Source organism: Aotus nancymaae, unplaced genomic scaffold (genome assembly GCF_030222135.1).
Source record: "Aotus nancymaae isolate 86718 unplaced genomic scaffold, 86718_ANA_hifiasm-v0.15.2.pri h1tg000030l, whole genome shotgun sequence".
NCBI classification, from domain to species: Eukaryota; Metazoa; Chordata; class Mammalia; order Primates; family Aotidae; genus Aotus; species Aotus nancymaae.
Window position 1 is genome coordinate 35,071,259 of NW_026988443.1, and position 17,721 is coordinate 35,088,979.

The following is a 17,721-nucleotide window of genomic DNA, read 5'->3' on the forward strand; positions in this document are numbered from 1 at the left end:
ATGGATGGATGAATGAATGGGACAATGGATAAACAGAAGAATGATGGATGGATGGGTGGATGGTTAGATGATGGACAGATGGATAAGATGGGTAGATAGGAGGGAGGCAGATGGACAGATGGTTGGATGAACAGACAGGTGAAGACAGGATTGATGGAAGAATGGTGGAGAGATGAACAAAAGAATGATGGATAGATGGATGAATGATGAACAGATGGATTAATAGATAGGATGGATGGATGAAAGAATGGCAGATGCATGGATGGTTGGATGACAGACAAACAAACAGGATAGGTAGATTAACAGATGGGTGGATGGATGGATCAATGAATGGTTGGATGAGGGACAGACAGATAGATGGATAGGATGGATGGATGGAAGGAAAGATGACCTTGTGTTAATCCTTTTTCAAGAATCCCATAATATCACAAATCCCTGAAAGACTTTCAGTCAGTCTTTTCTGCAGCTCTCCCAATGTTTCTAAGGCCAGGCCTTAGAAACCTGGAGTTCTCACCAGGGTGACACTTCTAAGAATCATGTTGTGATGATCAAAGCAATGAGAGCATGTATGTGAAAGAACTTTGTGTAAGTCCATAGTGACAAATATCATTGTTAGCCATGCATGGCAGCTGGGATTGTCCAAGCTTGAGCTCCACAGAGGTTTATCTCTAGTTGAGGAGGGAGCCCTGGTATAAGGAACCATTCTGGGCATATCAGGGAATGGGTAAATGCTCATATCAGTCCTCTGAAAAATCACTTCTGTGCCCCCACCCAGTTCTGGGGTCCTCTGGCATCAAGCTGTTGCCCCCACCTAACGACTGCCCTCCTGAATAACTGATCTGGGTAGTCTCTAGGGAGCACAGGCACCAAATTCAGGTGCAACCTAGAAATATCAGATGTCTCAACCCCTAGAAGGCCCCAAAAACTTCTCTGTTCAGAAACCACAGTACATACTCGTGAACTTTATGTGCAGCCTGCAAAAGGGGGAACACAAGCAAATGCAGATGAAGTCTCAACCTTTTTATTCAAAGCAGCTTCTCACAATGTATAAATACTGCATATTAGCACACATGAAAAATACAACTTCTAAGGCACCCAGAAATGTGTTCATACACGTTACAGGACCATTCACAAAGAGAGTGTACAATTTGCTCTAGACAGTCAGCATTTGATAAATCGGAAGATTATTATCCCTTAGTACTGCACCCAGTCTCAGTAAATATTTACAACATGGTGAGAAGGGGTCAGCTGTACCTGCTTTATAATTCTATGAAGTACTCAGACTTACAAATATTCAGAACTAGATAAAGACTCTCCCATGATAAACTGGCAAAATAAAACAAGTAGCCTAATTTTGCAAAGGTCTTGGTGGATTTTGGTGTGTGCTACATCCATGATCAAATCCAAACACTCCTAGGGTGAGCTGGATACGTTTTTGGTAGCCTGCTTCATTATCAGAAGTTTGGTAATAAGCCTTACCAATAGAATACCACATCTTCAGCATCCATCGTTTCTCGACTGGTCAATGGATCGATGACTTCATCATGAATGAGAATGGAAAGTGAACTGAAACAATTCTTCCCATACCTAACAGGAATTAGAATGGGTCAATGAAGAATGAGGAGGCAGACATTTGGCAAGTGCAGGATCCTATTGTTCAGTATAGACACGTCTGAAAAATTCTTACCCTGAAGGTTCATATTCAGATGGAACAGTCTACACTGGCCAGATAACCTGGAGGAATGCCGGACCTCTACTTTTATGATACGGATACAGGCTTGGGACTACACAGCAGAAACACCAACCTGAGATAGTGAGCTTCAATTAGAAACTCATCTTTCAGAGCCTTCTCAATATGACAACGAATCCCTCTGTATGGACAGCCAGGGGGAGCATGAGGTTGGTGAAGTGAGCAGTTTCTCTGCACCATCAAGCATATACATATCTGTCTAGATGTGCCCACAATCTATGAAACTCAGGCTTTGTTACAATAATGGAATTCTTTGGTCCTCGGTTTTATGAAAGGCAATATTGTCACAATCCTGTCAACATCGACATTGGCAAATGACTTCAAGCCGAGACTAATGGCACAGGGACAAATTAAACACTAGATGGGAAACTCTACACTCTCCAAACCTCTAAGAGTCAACTTTGAGAGTTCCAGCATCAGGCTAGATGTTGGATCAATGAGATAAGGTTAAGCCATAAAAATGCCAGAACCGAAGCTGAAAACTAGATACGGGTTTTTCTGACTGCCACACACGCTGCAAAAATTTAAAGCAAATCTCCATCTTAATGGCTGATAGGCTGACTTTATAAACACGTACCAGAGATGAATCAAATAACTTGATTTTAGCCATAGGATCGCCCTGAACTACCGAAGTGTGGACAACCAAAAGGAAACATAATTTCTTTTTTAAGTCTAAATTCTAGTTGGTTTTATTAAACCCCAAACACAGTAGACACACTGTCAAGGAGCTCCAGGATTTACATTCTATAAAAACAGCCCTGGGTAGACAGATTCAGCTGATACGTTATATTCTACATCTCGTTTGCCTTTGTCCTGCTAAACTCCAGTTTAGTATGGCTTGATACACATAGTTCATTGATAAGACACTGAGGACACATGGGAATGCTGATTGTGTAACTAAAATCAACTTCAGATTGTCTACACAGTAAGACTCATAGGTAAACTTTGTTAACATCTCTCAAGGAGTGCTGACCTTACCCAGAATGGACGTTTCCAAGTCATCTACAAGGAATCTGGGGTCAACTGCCAGGGTCAGGAGCAGGAAATGTCATTTGTTCGGAACAAATGATGGACCAGCAGCCTTCCCTATGACCGTGTCTAAACCATGTTTACAGTATGAAGGTGGCTCTGGAAAACCTGTCCTTGGTCCATTCTTATGGCCAAAGACAATCACCAAGGTGCCTATCTGGTCCCTGCCGCCATCATCTCAATCAAACTCTTCAGATTAGCCATGAATTACAGACTGCATTCAGTCCGTCCGCATGGCTTACACTGCATGGAGGAAACAACCCGTATTACCATTTTTTTTTTTTTGCAACAAGCTTAAGGCTCTGTTCACAAACTCCATCAACTGCCACACAGTGAGAATTTATGGGGAGATCTTAAACTACTTATGTAGTTGCAAAGTTGAAAATTTTACTGATCCTAATGGTAAGGCTTATTCACAAATTCAATACATTTTGAAATTATACTTCAAACTTAATTACTTCGAAAAAAGATTAACCTGCTCTCCAACAAAATAAGAGCATTATATTCTAATGAAAAAAATTGGCACCAAACCAGAATGCTATTTTTCGAAAGAACAAGTGATATTAATGAAAAATATTGCCTAAAACGCATATCCTAACTTATCACAGAAATATAAAAGTTTATATTTTGAAAATATATACTGTATTAAAGTCTGTAAGCATTTCAAACAAAATTTGCAGAAATAACTAAGCAACACTTATCTACAACAAAAATATACATGCAAGACAACCCCAAATGTGTCCCTTAAATATCTACAAAGTGTAGATTTTAAAGATTATACAAAACCATTTACAGAGAATAAAATAAAATACTTAAGAAATCTCATTTCTTAAATACTGTGTATATTAGTGAGAGTGTCTAGACTAATATATACAACAGACCTAAGTGTCTGAATACAGAAAAACAGATGATAAGCAACTCTGCAATTTAAATAGTCACTTAGGAGGATTTGAAGATGTTTCTATTTGTTTCTCTCTGTTAAAAAATTTCCACAGAAACTAGATTGGAAAATTTCATGGATGTGACTAAATTCGAAATTAAAAAAAAAGTTTACGAAATTTTTTAAACCAACAATAATGGGAAATGCAATTCAGCATTCAGTGAAGGCTGTTTTTAAATGTGGATATTCAGAGATACAGTTGCATTGTTCAAAGTCTATTGTGATTACTATTTTTCCATCCTTATACTAAACTTCACATGGGAAAAACATTTTCATGCTTCAGAGAGAACATTTCCTAGTTTAATCTATACCAAACAAGAATAATATTTTAAGTCAATTCTCAACTACTTTCTCACAGCTATCCAATGTCATTCTTAGACAGTAACTTTGATGGCTGTTACCGACAGACATTACTTCTATGCTGGAAGGGGCACATAAGTACATCAGCATTAGGCTGTGCCTTCCAGATGGTGCTGAGGTCTGACCACCTCAACAAATGTTCTGCACAAAGTCCTCTTGGGACAAGGCTGTTAACTCAGATGGTCCCATGAGATGCTAGGAGTGAGCCATCACTGGGGTTGGAGCAGAGAGGGAAGGAGAGTTCCACTGCATGGCTAACAGGATGGGACGCAGTGGACTGCTAAAAAGGCCCTTGACTAAAGAAATGCCCTCAATTGCCCACCCACAGCTATTCTTCCAAACCTAAAGTTAATTGCAGGACGGGGCTGCCAAGATGAGCTGCAATTCCTTAAAGACCCGCCCAGGCTCTTGGGAGTGACTTACGGGAGAAGGTAGGAGAAAATGCTGGAGAGAGGGGAGAAATGATCCCTTAGATAGAGAGGGGGCCCTAGGGTGGAAGATCAAAAACGCAAGTCTGAGCCCTATCTCAGGAAAGCTATTAGGATAAACCCTGACACAACCAGAGGTCTTGTCTTTTCCATCCCAGATCGATTTGCTGTAAGTTACCTGGCATTCACCTACACATTGTCAAAACAACTACCCAAAAAGTGAAAAATTCAGTCTACCCTGCAGCAAACAGATTGCACCCACTTTCACCCAATTGGTGGCACTGACTGTATGCAAACAACCAAAATACAGACTTTCACCACCCCGTTATACCCAGGAGCTAGGAATTAACAGCATGAATTCCACCTTAGGAATGGTTTCATATTCCTGCCTTAATCATCAGAGATCCTTGAAATGTTCAGAAGTTTGGATTTGATAACTCATCCAAACCTGAAAGTTTCTGGTTCTTTCAAGCAGGCAACAAAGGTGGACACTGATCTAAAGGAATTTCTAAACATCCCCTTCCATTTTCAAGAAGAATCCTGACCCCACTTCAACAGATGTTGAATATAACTGCACCCAGTCAGAAGCTCAACAGAAATGAGGAGGCTCTTTCGAACAAGAATTTAGCAGTATGAAAACACTATCTGCCACAACATACAAGAATCGGGTTCAACTAAGTGTTTTGGCAAGTTCACATTTGCTTTCTCAAAGGAAACAAGGTAGAGCTTGGAGACAAGGGGAATCCAGGTAGAGCTGCGACAACAGGCATTGGGGAAAAGCATGTGTTTCCCTATAGTAACTCCCTGCAGGGCAGGTCTGCAGTCTTTATAGGATCCTACATGGACAAAAAGGAGGGTGCAAAGGACTTCAATTCCATCCTCCTCTGCTTGAAGGAGAGGTTTCCCCTCCTTCCTGACCCTCACAAACTCTTAATGGAGAAAGGCTTTGCAGGGAGAGAACCAAAGTCATCAGAAGGACCAGTAGTACAGATAAACTTGAGGGTCACTGCTTAAAAACCATGTCTCTAGATCTAGTGTAGACAATCAACCTGTTCTTTGAAACTCAGAGCTCAGGACCACGAATATATTGCAGCTGCCCTGCCCAGTGCACCCAGTTGCCTGGAGGAGAAGTTGAAGGACCATAGAGAGTTAAGAGAACTGTCACCAGGACTCTCTTTTGAGCCCGCTTCACCTCCACCACCTGTGCCCACCTCTTGCTGGCTTATTCCACTCTCTCCAAAGAAAGGCCAAGAAAGGCTGGTACCCAACAGGAAAGGGGAAGAAGCGGAGGGCCAAGGGCCTCTAGGAATACTCATGGGCTGTGAGGGAAATGGGAAAAAATCCCTCCATCCTGAGAATCTGAGAATCTAAATTTCTCTGGCTGCTTGACCATGTATTTAAACCTCATGCAGAACACTCCCCTTCCATTTGTCTGCTCTCAACTTGAGGTTTACATTTTTCTCCTCACCACCCAAAACCACAACCCCAAACCCTTCCTTTTCTGTAGCTTATCCAGGGACTTGAGTCTGATGGTCTAACACAGCTGCTGGAAGCCCCTTGCAGCCCAGGGGCGCTGGAGCAAGGAGGTCTCATCCCTGGTCATTGCTCCTTATGTGTATAAAAAACTAGAAAAAAAGATGGGTCATTTCAGCTTCTGGGGGAAAAGAGTCAGACCTCCAGACAGCTCAGCAGAGGGGGAACTCTTCCCCAACCCCCTGGGGGGCCAATACCAGAAATCACTGATCACACGGAAGCAAAAGACTGCGGAATCCAACTTCGGTCATTTGCCCCGAAGAAAAAAGTCTTACTCTAGATAGACAACACACTATTTCCAGGTAGGGCCTATCCCCACCCCTTCCCGACATCACACAATTAGGGCTTGGGTCTGTTTCAGGATCATTCAGGCTGAGAGGGTTCTTTATCTCCTTAAAGACAGCAGAGGGAAGAGAAGACTCTCCCAAGACGTTTCCTAAGGACAAACCTAAGGAACTAGTATTATATTATTACAGCTGAGAGCCGTTTTACACACAGAGGTGCAGCGCTATTCCTTCTGTCCACAGAAATCCTTCTGTTTTCATCTCTCTGAACTTTATTTCTACATGGTTCGTTGCTAGAACGCACCCAACGGCATGAACCTCGTGTGGGATTTGGTCCAGGGCAGTATGAAAATAGCATCTGTGTGAACAACAGACATCACAATATATAAACAAAAATAAATAAATAAAATAAGTCCAAGGAAAGAAAAAACATTTCCCTAGTAGTTTGTTTTTGCAAAACTAGCTTTACATATAATACACATAAATTATCAGAATTTCCACTTACATTGTTTTAAAAATATATATTTAACAAAACATTTCTAAATGTACAATATCTGGGTTTGTAAATCACTCAACTGGGTTTTAAGACCAAGCCCTAAGAGTCACACAGATTTGCACTGGAGGGAGACTGAAGCCAGGTGTGCACATCGTTTTGCTCATTAGTCTGGAAATTCCCTAAGATAGGTCGTCCTCTGACACCCGATCTAAATACAACCAGAGAGAGCCTTGACGGTCAAGTCTCCAGGTCAGAGGCACTGTCTAGACACAGCCTGAGTCAGAAGGATGGGAAAGTGGTCTTCCCCTTCCTGGACCGTGATGGTGCATTTCAGCAAGTGGGGAAAGGACAGCAGTGCTTGGCGGAGCCCTGGGAAGACACAGCCCTGGAGAGCTCTCTGTCCAGGTAGGGCAGGGATGTGGGGGAGGCCAAGTATGCTGCGTTTTCCACCCATTACACAAAATCAAACCAATGAGGAGCAACCAAAGGACACGAGGAAATGGACACAACCCTAGGCATAAAGAGACACCTCGACAAACTCCTTGGCCGGGGCAGACGCTGTGCTCCGGTTTCCGAAACACAGGGCAGAGTTGGAAGTTGGGGGCCCATGAACTAGGACCCCTCAGACTTCGTAAATTTTGTCCTGCAGGTAGCTGAAGAGGGAATCCAGGCCTTTGGAGGAGCTCCAGAGCTGCTTGAGCATGAGGCATTCCTTCTCGTTCACGTCTTCCAGCACCGATTTCAGGAAGCTTCGCACGAGGCATTTGGACTCCTCTAACACCTGGAGGGAGATAGAGAGGCCTGGTTAGCTGGGCACTGGTGACTCTGCTCCAGAACTAGGTACCTGGCCCATGGAGCACTGGTCAACCTCCCATATTCGAAGCCAACGAAGACTACGTCCTTCAGCCTGGGCCTTCCCAGTCCCATGTTTCTAGCATGGCCATGAATGGATCCCAGATGTGTGCAGACATGGAGCCCTGAGGCCCTGGGATGGCTCAGTGAGGCCCAGATCACCCCAGAGCACTAGAGCCTTGCCTGTTACCCAAGGGTGACATGAACACAGAGTCCTTTTCTATAGGCATCATGAAAAAATGTAGGAGACACTGCTTTAACCTCCCCGTGATTCATTTTCATGATCTGTCAGCAATAACTCAAGGATCAATGAGAACACAGAGTAAGACAATGAAATGAAAAAATGGTGTCACAGTATCCATACATCCCACCCCAAGAGCAATGCCCCGTGTCCAGGCTACAGTGCTACTAATCATGGTGGTGACAAGTAATAGTACAGCTACCACCATCATAATAATTACAGTGAGGAGTAACAATCACAGGAATAAATAATCACCATCACACATAGTAATAATTGTAGTAATGAGTAATAATGATCACAGTAATCATGGTTATAAATGTAGTAGCTGCTGTCAACAGCTATGATAAATGATCATAAATGATCTATGATTATTCATCACTATAGCATTAGGTATATATAATTATATATTATACACATATAAACACATATGTATATATGTATGTATATACATTATAATATACATGTATTATGTGTGTATATATTATATATAACATATACACATTATGTCTGTATATATAATACATGTCTGTGTATATAATATATATACACAGACATATTTATTTACAGTCTTATTCCTACAGCGTTATTACTATGATGATTACTACCATACTATGATTATTACTCACTACTATGATGATGGCAGTAATCCATCATCATAGTAATGAGTAATAATAATCATAATAGTGAGCACTACCCGCAGTAATAGAAATAATAATCACAGCAATGAGCAATAATCACACTAATAGTCACAGTAATGATCAACAATCATAGTAACAATTGTAATAATAATCATAGCAATGAGCAATAATCATAACAAGAGTAATAAGCATGGAAATGAGTAATAATCACGGTAATTATAGTAATAGTCATAGCAGTGGGCAATAATCACAGTAATGAGCAATAATCATAGTAACAATAGTAATAATCATAGTAGTGAGTAAAACATCATAGTAGTGATAGTAATACTAATCATAGCAATAATGACTGTAGTAACATTTGTAATCGTAACTATAATAATGCCACTATGATCACCACTGACCAACAGAATCTAAGAGAATTACTTTTCCTGAATTCTCTCATTTACTTCTCATGATAACCCTGAAAGTAAGTAGTCTTTTTATCCCCATGTTACAGGTTTAGAATCCAAAGCTCCATGATGTGAAGACTCCCCAGCCACGTGGAACTGTGAGTCTATTAAACCTCCTTTTCTTTATAAATCACCCCGTCTCGGGTATGCCTTTATCAGCAGTGTGAGAATGCACTAATACAATGGGGTTTCCTGGGATTGCAGGCTTTTCAGTCCTAAAACCAGGAGAGTCCCAGACAAGGTGGGGCAAGTCGGTCACCCCAGTCATTAGCAAGCTTAAGAGAGAGTCCATGTGAAGAGATCAGCAACGCCCGTGGCCCATGTGAGTGCTCACTAACAAGGTGGAGACCCCCCCGCCCCCCACCATCACCATCACCCCAACGGCACTGTTCAGCTTGCCAGGGGCAGGGCTTAAACACAGTAGGTGCCAATATATGGGGATGAGGCCCAGCAGGAGAAGCAGGACAGCCGGGTGCGAACACAGGCAGAGGGAGAGAAAGAAGGGAGGGGCAAAAGTCTTGCCCCAAAAATGCACCCAGCAGCTCCCTGTTTCTCAAGCACGGAGAGAGTCCTAAAGTCTCAATCTCCCAAAACGCTTCTCTGAGCTCCGGAACCAGCCCCGGGGCTGCAGGAGTGGCCTCGTCTCCACCTTCCCACAGGATATTCCCCTGCTGTGCTCCGAGTCACAGTTATGAGATAAAATGAACACTTAATTAAAAACCAGTGCCTCTGCGGAGGTGTTATTTGTTTATGTATTTTTCAGTGCATCTTCAAACAGTGACATTTAAATGTGCCGGCAGTCGGTAGAGAAAAGAAATGAAATAAAGGCCCGGCGTGTACAGCTTTCTCTAGTCATCTCTGGATGGGTTCAATACTTTTTGTTCTTATTTGCCTTTGCTTCTCGTTTCTTTGAAAGCTATAGATGTTTCGTGCTTTTGCGGGTGTTTAGGACTTACTTTGAAAGCAGTGACTCTACCCCAGAGTATCCATCTCTCCTGTGAGGTTTCTCTGCCCAGAGATGATGGAGAATATGTAATAATGCTGACTGTCTCCCTCAGAATGAAGCTGTCAATACCGAGAAAAGGCATTTGTTAAACTGCAAAGGGTCTTTTGCTTATTCCCTCTGTGACTGCTGGCAAGTCAATGAAGCCCTCTGAGCCTTGCTGTCCTCATCTGTACAATGGGTCTATCATAAGGACAAACACGGGGCAGGCGTGGGAACTCACCACGGCGCTACAGGCTGCCATCTCCTTGACCCGCAGCATGACCTCCTGGCTGAATGTGGTGGGCCAGAAGACCTGCGACACCAGCCCCCTGCTGCAGGCCTCCTGGGCGGTGAGCTTCCGCCCGCAGAACAGCATCTCATTGGCCTGAAAAAGCAAAGGCAGGCGAAGACTGAGGGCCTGGAAGTCCACCCATGTCCCTCAGTGGGTCCAGGGCTTGCCACCTGCAACCATCCCCGTTCTGGGAAGCATCTTGTCTTCCAGATCCTTATTTTATTTATTTTGGGGTCACACGAGATTTGGAAATTTCATGGAAATGTTCGTGTCCATGTGTATTTTTCTGAGCTTTCGTTAAATTCCCCAAAGGACGTGTGTATTGACTGCGACTCTGCATGCCTCACACCCCTCCCCATTTCTGGTGGCAGACACATGGGCATGGGTTGTGGGCTGGGTACATTTCAGAGCCCATGACCCAGCCGTGATGATATCACTGGCACTGAAATGTACCCAGCCCACAACAGCCCAGGGATAAAGAGATGCTCCCCCTAGATAATAAAGCTCAAGTGGGGTTTCCAGCTGCAGGTGTGGTAGAGGAGTCTTTCTTCATCTCTGATTGCGGTAATTCTGCAGGTAATTCAGAATCAGACCATTCTAGGTAGAATAGGGTGTCCCTGGTGAAGACCCAAAAAATTAACCAACAACCCCCTCTAGACCTAAGAAAACAAGAACATCAACAGTTTAGTCACAGACACACGACTCCGGGCAAGTCACAGCGAGCCCCAGGCTAACATCAGCGAGCCCCAGGACCATCCACGGCTGTGTCCTGCCTGTGGAGAGGTGGGGCCACAAGGAAAGGAGAAATGGGGGAAGAATGAGAGAGAGAAAGATGAAGAAAAGCAGAAAGAGAGAGACCTGATGGCACTTGCATTCCTGGGCCCTATCTCCCCAAGGGAACTGCCACTTCCGGACTTTCCAGCTGGGAGAACCATTAAGCTCCTTTGTAAAAAATTAAACTAGTTAAAGCATTTCCATCACTGGCAGCTAAAAAGGTCCTGAATAACACAGGAATACCAAGGCAGAGAGGTGCATCTCTCTCAGTGGCTCAGGGCTGACCAAGGGCACTGCCCAGTCATGAAGGGCAGAGACCAGCCTTCCCTGGGTGCTGGTGACCTGGGCTATCTCTGTACCACATTCCCCAGAGAACTTCCTTTTGCTTTGAAATTTGCAGCTGTCATATAAGGTCTGAGAGGAGCTACACAGATGAGGTCCTAGGCACAGATAGAGAACGTGGTAGTAATAAGCTGCAACTTACAGACAGTGACTGATAATTAGGGCGTAATGGTCACATCAGGTGATAAGAGTCTGCACAGCGGACAACGCCTTCCATATCTGCCACCCACCTGCTTCCCCACACTCTCTCCTCCTGCCTCTATGTGCTAGCTCCTCTTGGGTTGGTGTTAAAATGCCAGGCACTCTCAGACCTCCAGAGCTACACATAAGATCCCCTGCTTAGTCCTGGTTGTCACTGATGGGTCATGATGACCCAGAGGACAATCTTCCACGCCAGAGGACAATCTTTTATGTTGACAATAAGCCTTAGCATATGCTTGCTTGGTTATAGATTTGAACACAAACAAAGGCCATGATGCTTTCTGAGGAACACCTCAGTCAAACGAGCTCAGTAGAAGGTCACTGGGAGAAGTGGCAACTGGCCATATCTGCTCCAGTGAACCTGGATTCAGATCCACTGGCAGCTGTCCCCTGGCAGGTGCGAGGTACAAGGTGAGGCCTCCATTCGTACAGAAAGGCTCCTGGCCACCCCTCAGATACCACACTCTGCAGTGTCCTTTCAAGAGAACTTAGGAGTATTATCTAGAAACATAAGGACTCAGAGAGGAAGGGGATTCTTGGATAGAGGTAGGGTGACCCTGGTGAAGACCCACAAAATTAACAAACAACCCCCTCTAGAGCTAAGAAAACAAGAACATAAACAGTTTAGTCACTGATGTGTGACTCAGGGCAAGTCACTTAACGTCACAAAGCCTCAATTTTCTCTGCCATCCAAGAAGCATAATGACAGCACCAAGCTCCGAGCACAGTGGCAAGATTAACTGAGGGGTGCTTAGAACACGGCCTGGTATGTGCAGAAGGGGTACTGGTATGTGATTTGCTGTTTTTGTTATGATTGGTGATGTCATTTTCAAAATGGAACAAGGAGGAATACTAAGGAAGGAAAAAGGACACTGCATATCAGCCTAACTATTGAAACAAAAGCAGGACTTGAGAGATGAGAAAAATGGGCTTGCAGGCCCTCGGATGAAAACAACAGGAGATGGAACTGCGAAGGAAGACGGGGAAGAAATCCAATGTAAAAAGCCCCGCCCTTCCACAGGTGCGTTCCCGGATGCAACAGTCACAGTCCTGAGAATGTGCAGCACGAGAGTGATGTCAAAGGCGGGGTGTTCACCCTCCGATAAAGTCAAGACATCAAAAGAAATCCCGGAGTCTCTCCCTAAGAAGGAACAATTCACAATAGCCGTGGGGCCACCATCGGCTGGAAGAAGCAACTCTGCAGGGCCCGGGAGGCAGCACTCAGCCTTTCCTCTGGGGTTACAGGGTTTGACTCCGTCACCTAGGATGTGCTTCTCTGACAGTTTTGTGGGGTCTCCTGTGACCTACAGAGTCTGCTGGCAGATGCCCCAGTGGACCCCTGGCAGACCCTGCTGAGGTGGGCATAACACAGAAAGCCCAGCACCCTCCCCGGCGTGCAGGCTCGCACGGGCCAGCCATATACACTGCCATGGCCTTGTCCCTTGCCCTCTCCCCATTGTCCTCATCAGGCCCCACTGACCTGACCACTCTCAACCCAGGGCCTGCCAGGCCCACTCCCCACTCCGTCCCCACCTTCATGCATCCTCTGCCTGGAATTCTTGCGTCCATTCAAATGCCACCTCTTCAAAGGGGTCCTCTCTGAACAAGGTGGGACCTCCTTTCAAGACACTGAGCTGGGGAACAGATCTGAGGATCAGGGGTTTTTGTTCACCCCGGACTCCTGGTGGGTGCAGAGAGCCTGGCACTTGGTAGATTTGCAGCATTTGAAGAAAGGGAGGGAAAAAGGAAGATGACTGGTTAGAGGGGACTCTGAGAACCTTCTGAGATCCAGCTTGGACCCATGCTTATGAAACAAGGATTAGCCCATCAGAACTCAGTTCAGAGTTCGTGGTTACTCTGAACAGCAGAGAATTCTGAAGAGTCCACAAGGGAGGAGCCCATCAAAGGAAGCCCAGACTCAGCAGCATGGTGCCTCCAATGCCTACACGGACCAGCTACACGTTCTGAACCCCTCCCTGGTCCTGACAGCTAATCTCAGACTCACCCCTCAGCTGTGGGACCTATTTAATAACAGGCTGTGTTCAGAGCACAGACAGTGGAACCAGCCTGTTGGTGCTGAAATCCCACAACTGGGATTACCACTGCATGCCTTTAGACAACTCACCAAGCCTCTCTAGTCTCAGTCTCCACATCCACAAAATGGGGATCACAGCTGTCCTGCCTCCCAGGGCTGTGGACTGCGTTGACAGCCCAGCCCAGCACACAGCAAGTGCTTCCTACGTGCTGGCTGTCATCACTGCTCTCCCCTGTCCCGACTCACTTCTGCGTGTTGGTGCAGAATCTGACCACAGCTTACAGTGGGCTCTGCTGCCTCCATTGCACAGCAGCTCTGTCTGCCGCACCTGGTGACACGGCTAACTTCTCCAAGCTTAACGTTCCATCTGTAAGATGGAAATTCATCTGTTTCCACACGGGGTGGAGACTGTTCTGTGTTCACTGAATCCTTTCCCCCTTGTTGCTGGACATGCGCTGGGCTACGTCTTCCGGCCTCCCTTGCAGGCGCATATGGCCAGAGGCTGAAACATGGCCAATGGCACATGAGTGGAGGTGAAGATGCCCCTGCAGGCCTGGCCTGTGAAGCCCTCCTGCACGATGCTTCTGGCTACCCCTTCTCTCCCACTGGCCAGAAGTGAGGGCACATCTACTGGATGGGGGCACCTGGGTCCCCAGACAGCGTGGGTGGCTCCTACACCTATGCTGGGCCATGCAAGGGTAAGAAGGAAAGTTTTGTTGTTCAAGCCACTGAAACCTTGTTACGGCACCCAGCTGACCCTAAGATACCTGCAGGAGGCTGGCATGAGGAATAATTGAGACAGCATGCAGAGTGCACGGTCCATACACTGGCCTCATCGCCATCTTCTCAAGCCAGGCTACTCCATCCGGCACCGACGGTGTGGAGGATCTGAGGCAGCCCGGCTGATCCTCAGGCTGACAACACCCTCAGGTTTCTAGCCCCATGAAGAGCCATACCCTAAACTCAAGGCAGAGGCAGGATCCTGCTGGGGCCCGAATCCAGGTATCACAGGAGGCTTACCAGTGCCACGCCCAGGATCTGGGGGAAGGTGTAGGAGGAGCAGCCAGCAGGCGTGAGGCGGATGGTGGCGTAGGGCGTCTGGAACCAGGCCTTCTCACTGGCCCACACGATGTCGCAGAGAGGCAGGATGGAGGCACCCAGGCCCAGGGCTGGCCCGTTGATGGCCACCACGATAGGCTTCTTGAACTGGATAAAGGCCTTCACAAAGTCCCTGGGAGAGAGAGAAGACCCTCTTGAACAGGTGAGCACAGCTTGCCAAGCCCCACCAGAATCTCTGACTCTCCCAGGTGCTATGATGCACCCTCAGGTCGTCAGAGGTGAGAGGTGCCAGGCAAGGGTCTCACTGCCTCAACACAGAACCACCAGCTGTCAGGTCTTCTGAGGTATACCGCCAGGGTCGCTGCATGCCCTGGTTTGCTCAGATTGCCCCAGTTCATGCCCCGTGTCCCAGAACTGCACCCAGTTACCACCTGCTTCCACTCTCAAAAGCCATGGCTTAGACAGTAAGTTATACGGACACCCTGGATATTGACAGAATTTGTATATATCCTGAGGAACTTAACCTGAATGTTAAGGTGCAGAATCAGAACCAAACGGCAGGTGTAACAGGGAGGCATATTTCAACTCAAAGAGAGAAAGAATGTTCTAACATCTCCAGCCAAAGGTGAATGGAGTGGCTTTGTCGGGGACAAATTTCTCACTCCTGGAGGTATTTGCATTTCAGCTGGATGATTATGTTGGGTGGTGCCGTAGAGGGACATCATGCTTCAATGGTGGGTACCTTTTGGGATTGATGACATTTAAAATTTCTTTCAAAAATCAGACCTAGGATGGTCTGATTCTGAATTACCTGCAGGGATGCCAGACTCATCAAGAGTGGTTCTAAAATGCTGATGGCAGTCGACGTGTTAGCATGGCTCTGACTAAAACTAGACTACCTGTAGGCAGGAACTGGAATCATGGCTAGAAGACTGGGAAGTATTTTCTCACCCTGCCCTTCTGCACTGAGCAAGGTATCTTTACTAATTAAGCAAAGCTATCAGCAATGACCTCTGTTTCCTTTGCCTCAGAGGGCTTTTTGCCTTTTCCTAGTGGCTATGTAAGATCCATAAAGTTTTAATATTCATCTGGACATGGAGGAAAGGTCCAAGATGTCTAGTAAAGTCTGTATCCTTCATTACTCTCAGAGAGATTAGAAACTAGAAGAACTCACAAGACTAAAATTCAAATGCCCATAACCTTGGTCTGACCCTCGCCTGCCTCAGTTTACCTCTCCAGGCTTCCCTCACATCACTCTTGCCCCTGCTCATAGTGCACAAGCCACACAGGCCTCTGAGAGTTCTTAGAATACACCAATGTCACAATTTGCAATCACCTTAACTAATTATTTGCTTGTTTTTAGATTCTTCTTTCCCTTTAGCTCCTTAGGGACACCCAGAGGTCTGCCCGGGGCACTGCCTGGCTTCCATCAGTATTGGAATTAGCACTCAGTAAATAGCTGTTGAACAAATACATGAGTCTGCCAGAACAAGAGCAAAGACTGTACAGGTGAGGCAATGACGAACCAGCTCTTTGCCAAATCTATTTTTCGTATTCTTCCTGGGTCTACTGGCTGACCACATTTCCCAGCCCCGAATGCATGTGGATGTGGCCAAGTCCGCAAGTGCTGGCCAAACAGAATGCAAGCAAAAACCCACAGGTACCACATGCAGGTGCCCACCAAACCTCCCACCATGCTGTCCTCCAAGCTCATTCATCTTGATGAGCATGGTGGTCTTGGTAGACATTTGCTGAGCCACAAGATGGAAGAAGTCAGAGTCACCATTGGGAAAACAGCTGTGGGCTGATGGTGACACCTCTTTTAGGTTTATGTATGTGAGAAGTACATTTCTATCTATGAGGTTTATTTGTTACAACAGCTAATACTTAACTAATACAATTGCCCGGCTGATTTATCCCTTCTCAATCAATACTGTTCCTTCCCCCAACTCTTCCACTGTGGTTATCACAGTGATGTACTGGGATCAGATTCAACTGTGAGAAGCCTGCTTAATGTTCTGCTGGGGTAGGAGGTATCTTACAATCTATGTAAGTCATCATGAAAGTATGCACCTCTGACTCAGGCTTGAGGCATCACACTGCTTGAGATGGTGGTATTACCTCTCAGTCCCTCCTGGCCCCCAAAAGGCACTATTTCAGAGAGGGAGTCCTGACTCCATGACTTGGGATGCTTGGTATTCCAGAGGCCCATCTCCTGGCATCATTCACTTCCTAACCCAATGGTTAGGTTTTAGCTTAGGTCACCAGTTTTTGCAAGCGCTTTTCACTGAAAGCAATTTGCAGTCTGCAGGGGATATGAACTTCTTTGTACAATCCCAGGGGGTTTGGGTGATTTTTGTCAAACATCCCATTCCTGAGGGACCTTATACAATTCCAGAATCTTAGATCTCAGAGGTGGGAAGGACTTTAGGACTCATGGAGCCATATCTTCCACTCGGTGCAGAATTCCCTCCGTAACAGTCCAAGGATGCATCATTCCGCCTTTGCTGGATGTTTTCAACAAAAGGGGCTCCATGCCTGTCAAGACAGCCTCCCTGTCGTGGGTTTCCTGTAAGCTTCTCTGATACTGTCACCACCTCGGCTCCATCCACCACATGACATCCTTCAGGAATAGACTTCAGTCCTCATGACTTTCCAGAGTTTTCCTCTACAGGACCCCAGAGCCTTTCACTCTGTGATTTCCAGCCTGAGATCCATACAGGGGAATCAGGGACACAGGGAAAAGGGGACCAGGCATACAGAGCTCTGACACTCCACCCCAGCCCCTCCTGCTTCATCCAACCTGCCTCGCACTTCATTTCCTAGATGTGAAAATGTCACCTGACATTTAATGAAGGCCACCCCCATCCTCTTTCTCTCACCTCGGGCTGTAGATCTCTATCACAGGGAACCAACAGCAAACAGGATATTGCATTACAGGCCCTGCAGCTCAGATATCTGATCCTGGTGCGATGGCGGCGGGGCTGCGTGGGGAAGACTGTATGCCACCTTCCCCCACGTCCAAGGCCATCA

The 17,721-nt window shown here is 45.9% G+C and overlaps 1 protein-coding gene across 1 annotated transcript in view; it reads right to left on the reverse strand.

The window, feature by feature from the left end:
• Positions 1–1,005: 1,005 nt before the first annotated feature.
• CDYL2 (chromodomain Y like 2) overlaps positions 1,006–17,721 on the reverse strand; it is a 198,973-nt gene continuing 182,257 nt past the window's right edge. Inside the window, exons 5-7 of the mRNA XM_021671053.2 lie at positions 14,650–14,860; positions 10,227–10,370; positions 1,006–7,601 (exon numbers count right to left, since the gene is read on the reverse strand). Of these exons, the coding sequence (XP_021526728.1) occupies positions 7,443–7,601; positions 10,227–10,370; positions 14,650–14,860 (514 nt within the window). The 3' untranslated portion in view covers positions 1,006–7,442. The remainder of the gene's footprint in view (positions 7,602–10,226; positions 10,371–14,649; positions 14,861–17,721) is intronic.